Source organism: Salvelinus alpinus, chromosome 37 (assembly GCF_045679555.1).
Source record: "Salvelinus alpinus chromosome 37, SLU_Salpinus.1, whole genome shotgun sequence".
NCBI lineage: Eukaryota > Metazoa > Chordata > Actinopteri > Salmoniformes > Salmonidae > Salvelinus > Salvelinus alpinus.
This window is the reverse complement of record NC_092122.1, coordinates 5,857,295-5,869,718: the sequence shown is the minus strand read 5'-3', so window position 1 is coordinate 5,869,718 and position 12,424 is coordinate 5,857,295. Positions and strand designations below refer to the sequence as shown.

Here is a 12,424-nt window from a genome sequence, read left to right as displayed (position 1 = left end):
AGACCATTTAATTGGTAAACTACATGGCAATATAAAATGTGTATTTTTTAGTGATCCAATACGTAATATGGTACATTTATCATAATTTGGTTTTAATCCAGAGAGGATAGCAAAGGTATCTAGATCCTCTATGAGGCCGTGGAGAGACTCTAGTTGTGGTTTTAAAAGAAAACATGAATCATCAGCGTACAATGACACCTTAATTTTTAAGCCACGGATTTCTAATCCATTAATATTAATGTTTGATCTAATTTTAACAGCTAACATTTCGATGGCAATAATAAATAGATATGCCGATAGTGGACAACCTTGTTTTACTCCTCTAGATAGTTTAAAATTTTCTGAGATGTAGCCATTATTTACTATTTTACACCTAGGGTTACTATACATAATTTTAACCCATTTTATAAGAGATTCCCCAAAATTGAAATATTCTAGGCATTTATATATAAACTCCAGTCGTACTTTATCAAAAGCCTTTTCAAAATCAGCTATGAAAACCAGACCTGGTGTCCCCGATATTTCATAGTGTTCTATTGTTTCCAGTACTTGCCTTATATTATCTCCAATGTATCGTCCATGTAAAAAACCTGTCTGATTAGGATGAATAATATCTGACAAAACCTTTTTTATTCTATGCGCCAAGCATTTTGCTAGGATTTTTGCATCACAACACTGAAGTGTAAGAGGTCTCCAATTTTTTAATTGGACTGGATCTTTATATATACCACTTGGGTCCTGTTTCAGTAATAACGATATCAGACCTTCTTGTTGCGTGTCTGATAATCTACCATTTATATAGGAGTGGTTAAAACAAGCTAATAATGGTCCTTTGAGTATATCAAAAAAAGTTTTGTATACTTCCACTGGTATGCCATCCAGCCCTGGAGTTTTCCCATCCTTAAAGGCCCCAATTGCATCAAGCAGTTCCTCCTCTGTAATTTGGCCTTCACATGAGTCTTTCTGTACAGATGTTAATTTTACATTATTAATAGGAAAAAAATCCATACAATTAGTTTCAGTTAGTGGAGATGGAGGAGCCTGAAATGAAAACATATTCTTAAAGTACTTTACTTCCTCTTTCAAAATATCATTTGGTGAATCATGCGTGACTCCATCATTTGTAACAAGTTTTAATACATTTTTTTTGGTAGCATTTCTATATTGAAGATTGAAAAAGAATTTGGTGCATTTTTCCCCATATTCCATCCAGTTCGCTTTATTTTTATAATATATTACACTGGATCTTTCTTGAATAAGTTCCTCCATTTCTTTTTGTTTTTCCTCTAACTTATTCTGTGCCTCTATGATACCGTTTTTATTGCTATCTAACTGTACTGTTAGTCCTTCAATTTCCTTTGTTAATATGGACTCTTTTGATCTAAATTCCCTTTGTTTTATAGATGAGTACTGAATTGCATGGCCTCTAAAGGCACACTTAAAAGTGTCCCATACAATAAGGGGATCTGCTGTACCTATGTTATGTCTGAAAAAGTCAGTTATAAAATCTTCTGTCCTAGTTCTAAACAATTTATCATCTAGTAGACTTTGATTAAATTTCCAATATCCTCGCCCACGTGGAAATTCTGTAAGAGAAATATATATGCCAATTATGTGATGATCCGACCGCATTCTGTCCCCTATCAACACTTTTTTAACTTTTGGCGCCAGAGAGAATGGTATAAGAAAGTAGTCAAGACGACTAGCTTGATTCAGCCTCCGCCATGTATATCTCACTAAATCAGGGTATTTAAGTCTCCATATATCCACTAATTCCAATATATCCATGACATTCATGATTTCCTTAAGTGCCTGAGGGTGATAGTTTGTAGTGTGATTTCCTTTCCGGTCTATAGAGGTATTTAAGACCGTATTAAAATCTCCCACTATAATAATAGAGTCTAGTGTTGCTTGTAGAGTTGATAAATTCTTATATATATTTTCAAAGAAGCTTGGATCATCATTATTCGGACCGTATAGGTTAACAAGCCATATTTGTTTATTGTCCAATAACATATTTAAAATAATCCATCTACCTTGAGGATCTGTTTGGACAATTTGAACATTTGGATCAAAATTATTGTTAATTAAAACCATCACCCCTTTTGAATTTCTTTGCCCATGGGAGAAATATATTTTGCCCCCCCAGTTCTTTTTCCACAAAACTTCATCTAAAACTGTTGAATGGGTTTCCTGTAAACAATAGATATTATAATCCTTATCTTTTAGCCAGGTAAATACTGATCGTCTTTTCTTATTATCTGCTAAGCCATTACAATTGTAACTGGCTATACTTATTTCACCACTTACCATAATGAGACACACCTTTCATTCTTTTAATCAGAATATATTTTTGTAAACGTACTATTAAAAAGTAACATAATGATTGAGTGTCTATATAGTTGTACCATGATATTTGCATTTCTACTAAGTAAACCTCCAATTGGTCCCTACTATTCCACCCGCTAAAAGGCCTCATCTCGAGATGGCTTGTCATCCCAATGCCCGGCAGACCACCCTCGACCCCCTGTATCCCATAGCCCTGAACCGACTGGGATCCATTCTTTGAAAAGAGCATACAGTGCCATTTACCGAATTGAAGTAGATCAATTGCCATATGCATTTCCATTGCCCTCACCTCGATTTGTATTATATATATCTGTGGATCATCCTCTATTGTCCCTAACATCTTTTACTTCTTAATTCGCAACAGTTGTGGGATACACACATACACCCACACACACTCAGCCCTTACCCCCACACAACCATAAGCTCACTTTCTCAACAATTGCACCATCCCAGAGCCCAACTCAAGATGGGTCATGATTTACAAATGCACTTGCAGTTGCAGCTGCATGAGAAGGCCTGCAAGACCGCACAAAAAATGAGCAAAAATTGAGAGATTTATTTACCATTGTCACATCCTAGATAATGGAGGTCAAATGTACACCTTATTCCTGAAACACCCACAATACGGCCACCCGTCATGACCATGTCCCCACGCATCTCCATGCAGTCCGACTTTGATTTTGTGCCGCCAGGGCCACAATAATATACCCCCTCTCTGAATGTCCGAGTGTGACCCCCTCCCCATGGGTTACTGCAGCTAGTGTTGCCAGCACTGCCACTGCCTGGGTGGGGGCACCCCACCGGAATCCCCACCGGCTAGGTACAAGGTCGTCAAGGTTCTCATTAGCAGCTTTGAGAATTTCCTTGTATATTATGCTCTCCCTTTAGGGGGCTTTGGCTTTGCAGGACCAACCCTGCCAAGCAGGCTCAGAATCTTGAGGGGGCAGTGCTGCTCTTGGTCTCTGACCTCATTTTAGCTGCATACAGACCGCTTACAGCGGGCACATAAAACAGTTAGGGACTTCACAGCGAGCACATAAAACAGTTAGGGACTTCTCCTTAGTATCTGGGTCATTCAGGTGGGTGTCTAGGGTATAGTGCCATGGACCGTACCATTAAAATAGGATAATAAATAATTAGAAAAAAATGTAAAAAAATGTAGTTCTCCATGATAGGACAATAAATAAATAAGACGTATAATTCATTATAAAAGTATATCCATCATCTGAACAACATTGAAAGCCCTCTCATACCCGGCTCACAGCAATACATTGGCTCTGGGATATGCAACCATTTCATTACTCACTCACTCAACTTTCCAAACATAGCAAATAAAATAAAAAATAAACACAAACCATACCATCCACACATACTGTGCCTTCTGTTTACTTAGTTTTTATCTTCACTATGTTGAATTAGTGCTTGTGTGTTCAATTAGTTATATGTGAAGATTTATAGATAAGCTATATTTTTTATTGTATTGTTACAATCAGTAACCGGGCTTGAATTGTGTTTATTTCCCTCGTCTATGAGAACTTTGTAATTTTTAAAATAACCATGGAGTAGTCTTTGTGTCTCTGAACAACTGGTTATCAATATATAGTTTATCAACGACGAGAGCTACTCGTTTCGCTTTTAATCTATTTTCTTTGAAAATTGGATACAGAACTTTGCGCCGTTCTGCAATTTCCTTCGGAAACTGATCATTCATGCCAATTTTGGTCCCAGCAAGTCTTTTACCCAGGCTTTTAACCATTATTTTATCTTTAAATGAAGCAAATTTGGCAACGATTGGGCGTTCGTACCTCTGCCCTCTCTGTCCGAAGCGGTGAACGCGTTCAAGTTGGATTTTGTCGATAACTTCGCGTGGAACCTGAAGCGCTGTAAGGAGGAAGTCTCTAACTATAGATTCAGGAACTTCTCCTTCTTTTTCTTGGATACCTGTAAGTACCAAATTCTCTCTCATGGATCTAGTTTGTATGTCCAGTAAGGCTTCCTTCAGAACGGTGTTCTCCTTTTTAATTCCATTCATTTCGGTTTCAATCTTATTGACTGTCCCTTTTAGCTTGTGTGTTTCCTTCTCCAATGTCGCAGTTTTTTCATCACTCATCTCTAGGCTTGCCTTCAACTCTTTTATATCCTTACTAACTAATTCAAGTATACCCAGTTTGTCATTTATTGATTTTAACAGATCGGTTTCGACCTTTACCATTCCCGGTGGTGAGAATATTAAATCATCAGTGTCTGTAGAAGAGTCACGTTTTCGTTTTGTAATCGGTTCCCCTGTCTTACTCTCCGTCATGTTTGGTTGTTGCCTGTTTTCGTAATATTTGTCGATAAATGTCTCTAGTTTTAGGATTTGTTTTGTGTTATTGTCCAGATTGAAGGTTATCACTCACCAGATTATGTAGTGCTAATATTTTAGTCTAATTTAGCAGATATTTCGAATATTATGTTTTATCTTGAGGTGCTCTACATAAATCTACATAAATCCCTTCAGTCCGCCATTACCCTTACCCTTGCACCATTCTTCTTACATGTTAATACCATATAGAATTTCAGTACCATGTCTCAGATTGATGGATTGTGTCATCCCAACGGCCTCCGCAATCGATTAGTCCACTCGCAGGCGCCAATCAGACAGGTGTCTTGCGCACCGTGATATTTTTTTTGCTACTGCTCGACTAAAGACATTTTGGTCGACCAACAGCCTATCCGCCAAACAATCGACCAGTCGTCTAAATGGGGTCAGCCCTAATAGCTAGCAATCGCAATATCCAGCACCGGCGCCAGCTAAAATCCCAAATGAAAGATTGGCTTTGGAATAAATGAAGATGTCATTTGCTCAGTTCAATTGATGAGCCAGAAATTGGAATGAATTCCCATACAAAGTGAACTGGGGATTGTCGCATACAGGATAACACGCTGACCCTGTAGGGTAACATTATCCTTACAGAGATAAACTTTCATCAACCATTTACTGCACTCTCTCTGACTCAATGGAGTTGAATGAATAACTCCTATAAGATGAGTTGCGTATTGTAGTAGTGTCTCGTAGTCTGTTGTGTTGTTGTTGATATCAGATAAGACATGCAAATTAGATGTTAACTAAGAGGATGGTGTCGCTGTTTAAAGAGGTTGCAGAAAAGTCTAGGAGGTTTAGAACATGAGGGTATTTGTGACAATTTCCATTTAGGACGATATGGTCCAATAGCAATTCAGTGTTCTGCTCTGCTGAATTTAGAAGAAGTGGTAGCCAGGCAGTTGACAGTTGATAGTGGTATATAGCAACTTATGACACTGTATGCTTCAATACATCACCAAAGGGGAAGGGGAAAGGGGATACCTAGTCAGTTGCACAACTGAATGCATTCAACCGAAATGTGTCTTCCGCATTTAACCCCCCTGAATCAGAGGTGCGGGGGGGATGGGCTGCCTTAATCAACATCCACGTCATGGACGCCCGGGGAGCACTTGTTGTTGGGAGCCGTCTTGCTCAAGGGCGGAACGGCAGATTTTTCCATCTTGCCGGCTCGAGAATCGACCCAGCAACCTTTTGGTTACTGGCCCAACGCTCTTAACTGCTAGGCTACCTGCCGCCCCCACTTCACATGCGGTTTCTGCACTGAGTGCTGCTCTTTCCATGACACAGATGAATCCAGTGCCATTGTTACAGCGATGAAACAGAAAGCATATGCATTGGAACACGGTAGTATATATTTTTTTTTATATGGACAAAATAACAATAACCCAACCACCAACACACATGTTCAAAAGAGACGAGGTCAAATGATGAAAAAGTAGCCTAAGCCTTATTATTAGCGCCAAGTGGCCTTGATAAATAGTGAAACTCGGCACAAAAGCAATAACGGCATTATAATGAGTATAAGTGTAGATATGACAGCAGTGAAAAATAGTCCATCATTGCCAGCTCGTGTTTGTGTGCATCTTCACGCAGCGGCTTTCGTTGGATTTAATCTAGCTGTTATTCCTCGTCCTAACTGTTGACACCAATATTTTTTGGGGGAAACTTTCAAACTGGACACACTTTGGTTGTAGTCTCCGTTTTTCTCTTCATTGTGTCAATAACTCGATATTAGGAAGGTGTTCTTAATGTTTTGTACACTCAGTGGATACGGTTAGTTTAGTTCATCGAACCCACAGCTACATCTCTGTTAAATTGAATGAGAGAGTAAAAGCTACAGACATGGGACCTTTGCATATGGTCTTTTAGAGGTCGACCTGATGTTGAAGCCACTAACGGAGATCCTGCTAGGTGTGGTGATCAGCGTCAGCGTGTTCCGTACACTGCGTGTCTCTGTGTAGATGCGTACCACACCAGACCATTGAACACGCTGACCCTGTTCACCTCTGTAGTGGAATTATATTAAATTGCACATTTTCTCTGACCCTGGCCTGTTAAGTTGTGTTTATCGGTGGCTCCGGCGCTTTCCATCGAATACCTTCCAGATTGTGTCATCGATCATACTGAGCGCTGGATCAGGCTTCCCGTTTCTGTTTCGCAGCCGCTGAAAAATGAAACGGGACATCTCACAATGCGTTACAGTAAAGCTGTGTGCGTTTCATCTGAATGATTTGACGATGAGTAATGTCAACCCAGTTCGCTTCATTGAGGAGAGAGGGCACATTCATTAATTACGACTCTGCATAAAACTTTGACATAGTTACAGTGCATATGAAGTAGTTCCATGGAAACCCGGCATGTGCAAATATTTTCTAGTAACAGCATGTTATGCATAAAAGCAGATTAGGAATTCTGAAGAGACAGAAATGTTGACTTCTGCAGAACAAACCCCATTACATTTCACTTGGATTTTCCCCCTCTAATTCTGTGTATTTAAAGCCATCCACCATTCCTACTGTACAGTATGTATCCGCTTCATTTCAATATCACCTCCAGCCTCTTACACGTTCTGCTGTACCGCAGCAGACTACTATACTACCGCACTACGAGACAATCGGTTGAGCCACACGGCCTTGCAGCCAGGTGACTCCGCTCATCTTCTCTCTTCTCCGCGGGTCCTGCGCTTATAGATCATTGATGCAGGAGACGGTGGAATACCTTGCATAATTAAAGGCCTTAAATTCATTAGTCTGGTTGTCAGGGGAACAATTAAAATGGAGTGGTGGTGTGCAGTGCTGTGCTGCGTAGCGGGGCTCGCTGTGTAAAGCTTCCAACTACTAACCAAAACCAGCCATGGACCTGGCTCTCAGCCAGAGAGATATTAACTAGCTGCTAGCCAATTAACAAGGGAGAGACAAATTAAAAAAATATGATAAAATCTGGAGCAGAGGAATGTGGGAAATTATATTGGTTTGAATAATCATAGAGCGAGAGGATGAGAGGGAGAGAGAATAAGCAGGAACAGAGAGATGGAGAGAATATGGAGAGAGAGAGAGGGTACGGAGTCAGCAAAAGTGACAGAATGATGCTCCACAACGGACAGGAACAACACAAGACTGTGTGTTGTTGCTGAACAGGAGAAATGTTCCATCCTGTTGCTCCCTGTGCTCCTTGTGTTAAGTTGATGAAAAGCCAGTGAGGAGGACAGAGGGGAGAGTTTGTCAAAGCGATGACAGGCAGGCTGGCAGCACTGAGTACTCTGTGAGTTACTGTGTAGAATAGTAATGAAGCAGGGGTTGCCTAATTGTGGCCCTGGAGTGGCTGTGAGGCTGTGCCATGGGCTTCATCCACATGAAAGGGAGGGCAAGGCGTACATGCCCCAAGCACTGTGGGCCCCCCAAACTTAATGGGTTTCTTTTCTTTCGTTATTGATCAAGCCTGGACTGTGCCATGTAAAAACATAACGTTACTGTGGAAGGATTTCAGTGTTGTTACAAGTCCGCTGTCTCTATTTTCCTGTGGTTTGAGCTATGACAGGCAAATCTGTTTGAGGAGTGTGTGTGCGTGCGTCTATGTGTGCGTGCGTTTTTGTGTGTGGATATTGTAGTTTGGGGGGAATTAAACCCTTGCCATCTTGGGCCACAAAGTACTGTAGCTTCTCATTTTAGCAGGCCCGGCCAAATATGTCACACTTTCTAAATTCGAGAACATAGTGACCTGAAACCTTCCAGAATGACAGGATCAATGGCCTGGTTGACCAAAAGCCTCTTTCACTTCCCTGAAAAACGGCGCAATATCTAGCTTGGCGTCAAGGAGATATGGAACGTTATGAACGTGAAAGAAACTGAAAATAGAAGCAGGGGTTTTATTCCAAGGCCACAGTCTGACATTTTCAATTATTTACATGCTATCCAATATATTAGATGCAGACGACACCAATCCTTTCTCTTATTATTTTTTCTTAAAGCATACCGTAGTCTCTGTGTGTGTGTGTGTGTGTGTGTGTGTGTGTGTGTGTGTGTGTGTGTGTGTGTGTGTGTGTGTGTGTGTGTGTGTGTGTGTGTGTGTGTGTGTGTGTGTGTGTGTGTGTGTGTGTGTGTGTGTGTGTGTGTGTGTGTGTGTGTGTGTGTGTGTGTGTGTGTGTGTGTGTGCGAGTCATACTACATGTCAAATTTTCAAGACGCATAACTTTAATTCTAAACATTTGTGTGGGCTTCTTCTGTTCCCAGGCCTGGCTGTGTCTCTCCAGTTGCTGCACGGGGACATTGAACAGCTGAGGAGAGAGTACATGGTGTTGTTCACCAGAGGAGTGTCCATCACCAAGAAACTGGGCTTCTCTGACGTCATCATGCCAGGTACGAAACCGCCCACACAGCCAGCCAGCCTCTTCTTTGGTCAAAACAGAACGACGTCTGTACTGCACTGGTTTTTGCAGGTAAATCTACACTCGTGTCCAGGTATACCACCGCGTTCACGAAAATGGATCGCTCCTACAGACAGTGAGTCACGTGGCCTGCTATATTAAGAAGACCTACTCTATTAACGTTAGAATGGGCAAAACAAGTGACCTGAGCTACTTTGAGCGAGGTATGATCGTCGGTACCAGGTGCGCCGGTTCCAGTATCTCAGAAACCGCCGGCCTACTGGGCTTTTCACACACGGCAGTGTCCAGGGTTTACCGAGAATGGTGCGACAAACAAAAACCATCCAGTCAGCGGCAGTCCTGTGGGCCAAAACAGCTCGTTGGTGAGAGAAGTCGAAGGAGAATGGCAAGAATCGTGCAAGCTAACAGGAGGGCCACAAACAGACAAATAACGACGCAGTACAACAGTGGTGTGCAGAACGGCATCTCGGAACGCACAACTTTTCCTGGCACACGTTAGGTCCCTTGGTAACAATTGAGCAACAATTGAACGCCAGGCAAAGTGTGGTTTGTTCTGGAGGAAAAGGGGGCTTCAACCCGATACTAGATGACCTAATAAACTGTCCGGTGACTGTATATTGGCATGAATGACTGTACATAGTAAAGTGTACAGTAAAATGTACCTGTGAAACAAACAATTAAGAAAAAATTTGATGTGTACATTCATTCATAGAAAGAGAAACACAAAAAGAGGAACCGTTCGCTGTGTGTCCCCTAGTGTTCTGCCTAGTAACTCAACATTTATACATCTCTGTGTCAGAGAGTCTTCTCCCACTTTCAGTGTGCCCCTGGGCTAGTGATTTTAGTCTGTGTATGCTCCTGTAGGCAGAGGATTATAGTCAGGCTGCGCTGCTCTCTCTGTCAGCCTCCAGGCTGTGTGTGTGTGTGTGTGTGTGTGTGTGTGTGTGTGTGTGTGTGTGTGTGTGTGTGTGTGTGTGTGTGTGTGTGTGTGTGTGTGTGTGTGTGTGTGTGTGTGTGTGTGTGTGTGTGTGTGTGTGTGTGTGTGTGTGTGTGTGTGTGTGTGTGTGTGTGTGTCAATCTCTCTGGGTTACCATGGCGATGCCTATTAGCCAGTTGAGTTGGACCCGGAACACCATTAGATAGAGATGGGGAGAGCTATTTACACACACACACACACGCACGCACACACGCACGGGCTGAGAGAAGATGACTTCCTCTCGTTTCTATTCTGTGGCTAACCATTCTCTGAAGCGGATACGGACCTGTCTTCTATCGTGCAGATGTTGCCTTGCTACGTTGTACTACTTCTCCAAAAACTCTATTTTTAAAACATGTACCACCACCATTCAGCATTTTTCCTACCTAAGACTGCCCTTCTAATTTCTGCACCAGTCAAAGGCTGCCTTGAGTGTATACATGTGTCCTTTCCTGTAATTATTCTCTAGGCGGTGAAGTTACAGACAGACCTTCTCAGGAGACTGTTTTCATATGAGGCAGCTACTAGCTACTCTTGTGTATGTGTATATATATGTGTGTGTGTGTGTGTGTGTGTGTGTGCACTTATCTCAGTACAGCTCTAACACTTCCCACTGGCTCAGATAGTTCAGTTATCTATGTACAGCATCAAAATACTAACACTTCCCACTGGCTCAGATAGTTCAGTTATCTATGTACAACATCAAAATACTAACACTTCTCACTGGCTCAGATAGTTCAGTTATCTATGTACAGCATCAAAATACTAACACTTCTCACTGGCTCAGATTGTTCAGTTATCTATGTACAGCATCAAAATACTAACACTTCTCACTGGCTCAGATAGTTCAGTTATCTATCTACAGCATCAAAATACTAACACTTCTCACTGGCTCAGATAGTTCAGTTATCTATCTACAGCATCAAAATACTAACACTTCTCACTGGCTCAGATTGTTCAGTTATCTATGTACAGCATCAAAATACTAACACTTCTCACTGGCTCAGATAGTTCAGTTATCTATGTACAGCATCAAAATACTAACACTTCCCAGCAGATCAGAATGTAAGTGAGGATGGAATTAAGAGCGTCTGGTGAGGTGATGGAATAGCACATTAATGTGTTACCGCTAGACGACTGTGTGTGTTTGTGTAGCCACGTGGCATCGATGTCACCCGTCTTGAGTCATACTGCAGGAAGCACCTGCCATCTTTAATGGTGTAGTTGCTTAGCCGTAATGTCGTACTGTGACTGTACGTCCGTTCTTCTTCCTAAGCCCCACACACGCCGGAAAGTGCAACGGAAACGTGTCTGAAAGAGAACGCATTGATTTATTTCAGTCATATATTACATGTTATTGTAAGCTTATGAAGTATGCAGGGAGGGTGCCACTGTACAGTCCAGTGTGACTCAGCTATACGCCTTTTGCCAGCCTTTGGGAAGTTGTTTTTGTGGAATGTTCAGATTCAGAACCCTCCGACCCGTCTGCCCTGAAACCAGATCTGTGCCCTGTGCCGACCCTGTCACTTCCATGTCTGTCAATGGGGTGAGGAGGTCACCCTATCCTTGCTGACAGTGTGATGTGTCAATGCATTGTTCTCCTCTTTGCTGATAGTTATGAACAGACTTTTCTCCTGAACTTATTTAACTCTGTACTGACATTTAACTCGAACATTTATGTGTATTTACGTAAAATGTAAATGACCACTGAACAGCAAGAAAAATTGCAGGTTGGCTTTACGTGTATTTATACTAACATGCATGACAGGGAACTTCTTTCACATTTTTACATTTGTCATTTAGCAGACGCTCTTATCCAGAGCGACTTACAGTTAGTGCATTCATCTTAAGATAGCTAGTTGGGACAGGCACAGGAAGTACATTTTTGCTGATTAAGGTTATATTTGGGGGGGGGGGGGGGGTCGCGGTGACAAGGATTATTTAAGATACTGTTTGAAGAGGTAGGGTTTCAGATGTTATCTGGAAGATGGGCAGGGACTCTGCTGTCCTAGTTTCAGGGGGAAGCTGGTTCCACCATTGGGGTGCCAGGACAGGGAAGAGCTTGGCCTGGACTGAGAGGGAGCTGCCCTCCCGTAGGAGTGGGAGGTCCAAGAGACCTGAGATGGCAGAACGGAGTGCTCGGGTTGGGGTGTAGGGTTTGAGCATAACCTGAAGGTAGGGAGGGGCAGTTCCTCTTGCTGTTCCGTAGGTAAGCCCCATGGTCTTGTAGTGGATACAAGCTTCAACTGAGGAGGAGCGGGGTGACACGAGAGAACGTGGGAATGTTGAAAACCAGGTGGGCTGCAGCGTTCTGGATAAGTTGTAGGGGTTTGATGGCAACGGGGGGAAG

At 42.1% G+C, this 12,424-nt stretch overlaps 1 protein-coding gene across 5 annotated transcripts in view; it reads left to right on the top strand.

The window, feature by feature from the left end:
• Positions 1 to 12,424, top strand: part of dock4b (dedicator of cytokinesis 4b) — a 146,813-nt gene that overhangs the window by 73,724 nt on the left and 60,665 nt on the right. For all 5 annotated transcript variants that reach the window (XM_071386971.1, XM_071386968.1, XM_071386969.1 and 2 more), the window contains exon 13: positions 8,944 to 9,069. In XM_071386971.1, the coding sequence (XP_071243072.1) occupies positions 8,944 to 9,069 (126 nt within the window). The remainder of the gene's footprint in view (positions 1 to 8,943; positions 9,070 to 12,424) is intronic.